This window comes from Penaeus monodon, chromosome 2 (assembly GCF_015228065.2).
Source record: "Penaeus monodon isolate SGIC_2016 chromosome 2, NSTDA_Pmon_1, whole genome shotgun sequence".
NCBI classification, from domain to species: domain Eukaryota; kingdom Metazoa; phylum Arthropoda; class Malacostraca; order Decapoda; family Penaeidae; genus Penaeus; species Penaeus monodon.
In genome coordinates this window covers 48,941,805-48,944,304 of record NC_051387.1, presented here as the reverse complement: position 1 = coordinate 48,944,304, position 2,500 = coordinate 48,941,805, and the positions used below count along the sequence as shown (strand labels likewise).

Below are 2,500 nucleotides of genomic sequence, written 5' to 3'. Positions count from 1 at the left end.
GAGGGAAGGAGGGAGAAAAAAAGAAGGAATGGAAAGAATGAAGGGAGGGGGAGAGTTAGAATGACAGAGAGAGCAAAGACAGAAAATAAAATATGAAAGAAAAAGTAAAAGAAAAGTGAAAGAGAGAAGGAAGTAAAGAAAGAAAGCTAGAAGAAATACAAAGATATGAAAGAGGGAAGCAAAAAGAAACAAAAAAGAATAACAGGGAGAAAGGACACAGGAAGAAAGGAGATAAGGCATGAAAGAAAGAATGAAAGAATGAAGAATAGAAAGGAAGTAATCTATAAAAGAAACACACACAAAAAAAGGATAAAACGAAAGAGAAAATAAAAAAAGAAAGCAAGCAAGTCGTAAAAGAAAGAAAATGAGGGAAAAGTTAATAACAAACAAACAAAGAACAAAGAAATAGAGAAACAAAGAAGGAGAAACGATAACAGAAAGGAAGTGAAATAAAATCAAGTAAAACATCAAAGTCAGAAGCAAATTGATTTTTTTTTGCAGTTTTTATTGAAGGCGAATATGAAATTAACACAAGATTTAATTCAAGTTCCTTTTTAGTCTTTAGCAGTCATGAAGTTGTAAATAAACTGAAAATACTGTGCTGCATCGACTTATTGTTGTATTTTAACTGTGTGGTATTGTATTATTATACCGTATCGCTATACTGTGATGTGTTGTTATACTGTATTGTTATACTGCATTGCACTGCACTGTGATGTGTTGTTATTGTATTGTTATGCACTGCCGTATCATATTGTTGTATTGCACTGATATATTCACTGCATTGTTGTGTTGTTTTGCTGTATTGTAATTTCGTTGTGTTTATATTTTTTCCTGTATTGTAAATATATTGCGTTATAATTTCTTCTTTTCTTGCTTTGCTATATTGCATTATTGTATTGTATTATTATGTAAAATTGTTGTGTTGTATTTACGGCCTTATTTTGTTAGATTCACCTTCATATCACCAACTGAATTATATCTCAACACCGTGACCTGCATTGCATCCTTTGCTCAATATGTCGCTCATTTTGCATTGTGAGTAAAAACCCAAACCCAGCTCCCATGCAACCCAAGCTGATATTCATAAAAGGGAAAAATATACATATAAAAATATCGTTTTTCATACTGCGTTTGGTATTAGAGGGAAAGACTTCGAAAGAGTTAACAATCAACGCAGATGTTATTGACGTGGAGGTCTATGAAAAGGGGAAAAATGAAAAGGGTATAAAGAGAGAGAGGAGGGAGGAAGGGATGAGAGGGGACTGAGGGGAGGGGTGTGAGGGGAGAGAAAGAGAGAGAGGGAGGGAGGAAGAGAGAGAGGGAGGGAGAGAGAGAGAGAGAGAGGAGGGAGAGAGAGACAGAGATGGGGGGAGAGAGAGTTAGGAAGAGAGAGAGAGAGAGAGGGAGGAAGGGATGAAGTGAGTGATGGGAAAGGAAAGGAATAGGGAGGGAGTGAGGGAGGGAGGAAGAGGGGAAGAGAAGGATTGAGGGAGGATGGGTGTGAGGAACGGAGAAAGGGAAGAGAGGAGAAAAGTAGGAAAGGAGAGGAAAGAGGGAGGAATGAAAGATAGATAGATAGATAGATAGATAGACAGACAGATAGACAGATAGAAAGAGAGAGAGAGAGAGAGAGAGAGAGAGAGAGAGAGAGAGAGAGACAGACAGACAGACAGACAGACAGAGATAGAGAGAAAGAGAACGATCAGAGAGAAGAACAAAGAGAAAAGAGAAAGAGAGACACAGAGACAATAAGCAAACAAGCGTAAAAGATAGGGGAAAAACGAGGTAAGAAGAAATGCAATATGACCAACAGACAAACACGACCGAGCTGGACCAAGCAAACAGACGGCGGGAGCATTATCACGTTTGTTCCTGAATCACAAATAATGTCAGCCGATTCCCAGACGCCCCGACTTCCTGATTCACTGGCCTCTTGACTCACTGACTCACTGATTCCCTGAACCTTTGACTCACCGACTCAATGATTCCCTGACCTTTTGACTCACTGATTCCCTGATTTCCTGAAACTTTGACTCACTGACTCACTGTTCCCCTGACTCACTGATTCACTGACCCTTTGACTCACTGATTCCCTGACCTTTTGACTCACTGATTCACTGATTCCCTGACCTTTTGACACACTAACTCACTGATTCACTGACCTTCCGACTCACTGATTACATGACCCTTTGACTCACTTGCTCACTGTTTCCTTGACTCACTGACTCACTGATTGCCTCATTCTCTCCACGATCCCCTGACCCCTGACCTCTTAATCCCATCCCTAAATCCCTTGACCCCCCCCCCCCCTTCCACTTCCTAAGACACTAACCCCAACTTTAATCCACTTCAACGGACCTTCCCTTCCATCTTATCTCTGCCTCCTAATTTATCAAGATTCCTCTTCTCTTGCTTCTCCCATCCCTCCCCCCTCTCCCCTTCCACCCCTTCGCCCTTACTCCTTACTCCTCCCCCTCTCTCTTCCTCCTCTCTCTTC

At 40.8% G+C, this 2,500-nt stretch overlaps 1 protein-coding gene across 1 annotated transcript in view; it reads right to left on the bottom strand.

Annotated features, from left to right (window-relative positions):
* LOC119579048 overlaps window positions 1-2,285 on the bottom strand; it is a 90,809-nt gene extending 88,524 nt beyond the window's left edge. Inside the window, 1 exon segment of the mRNA XM_037926778.1 lies at window positions 2,202-2,285. Within this exon segment, the coding sequence (XP_037782706.1) occupies window positions 2,202-2,285 (84 nt within the window).
* Between the last annotated feature and the right edge of the window lie 215 nt (window positions 2,286-2,500).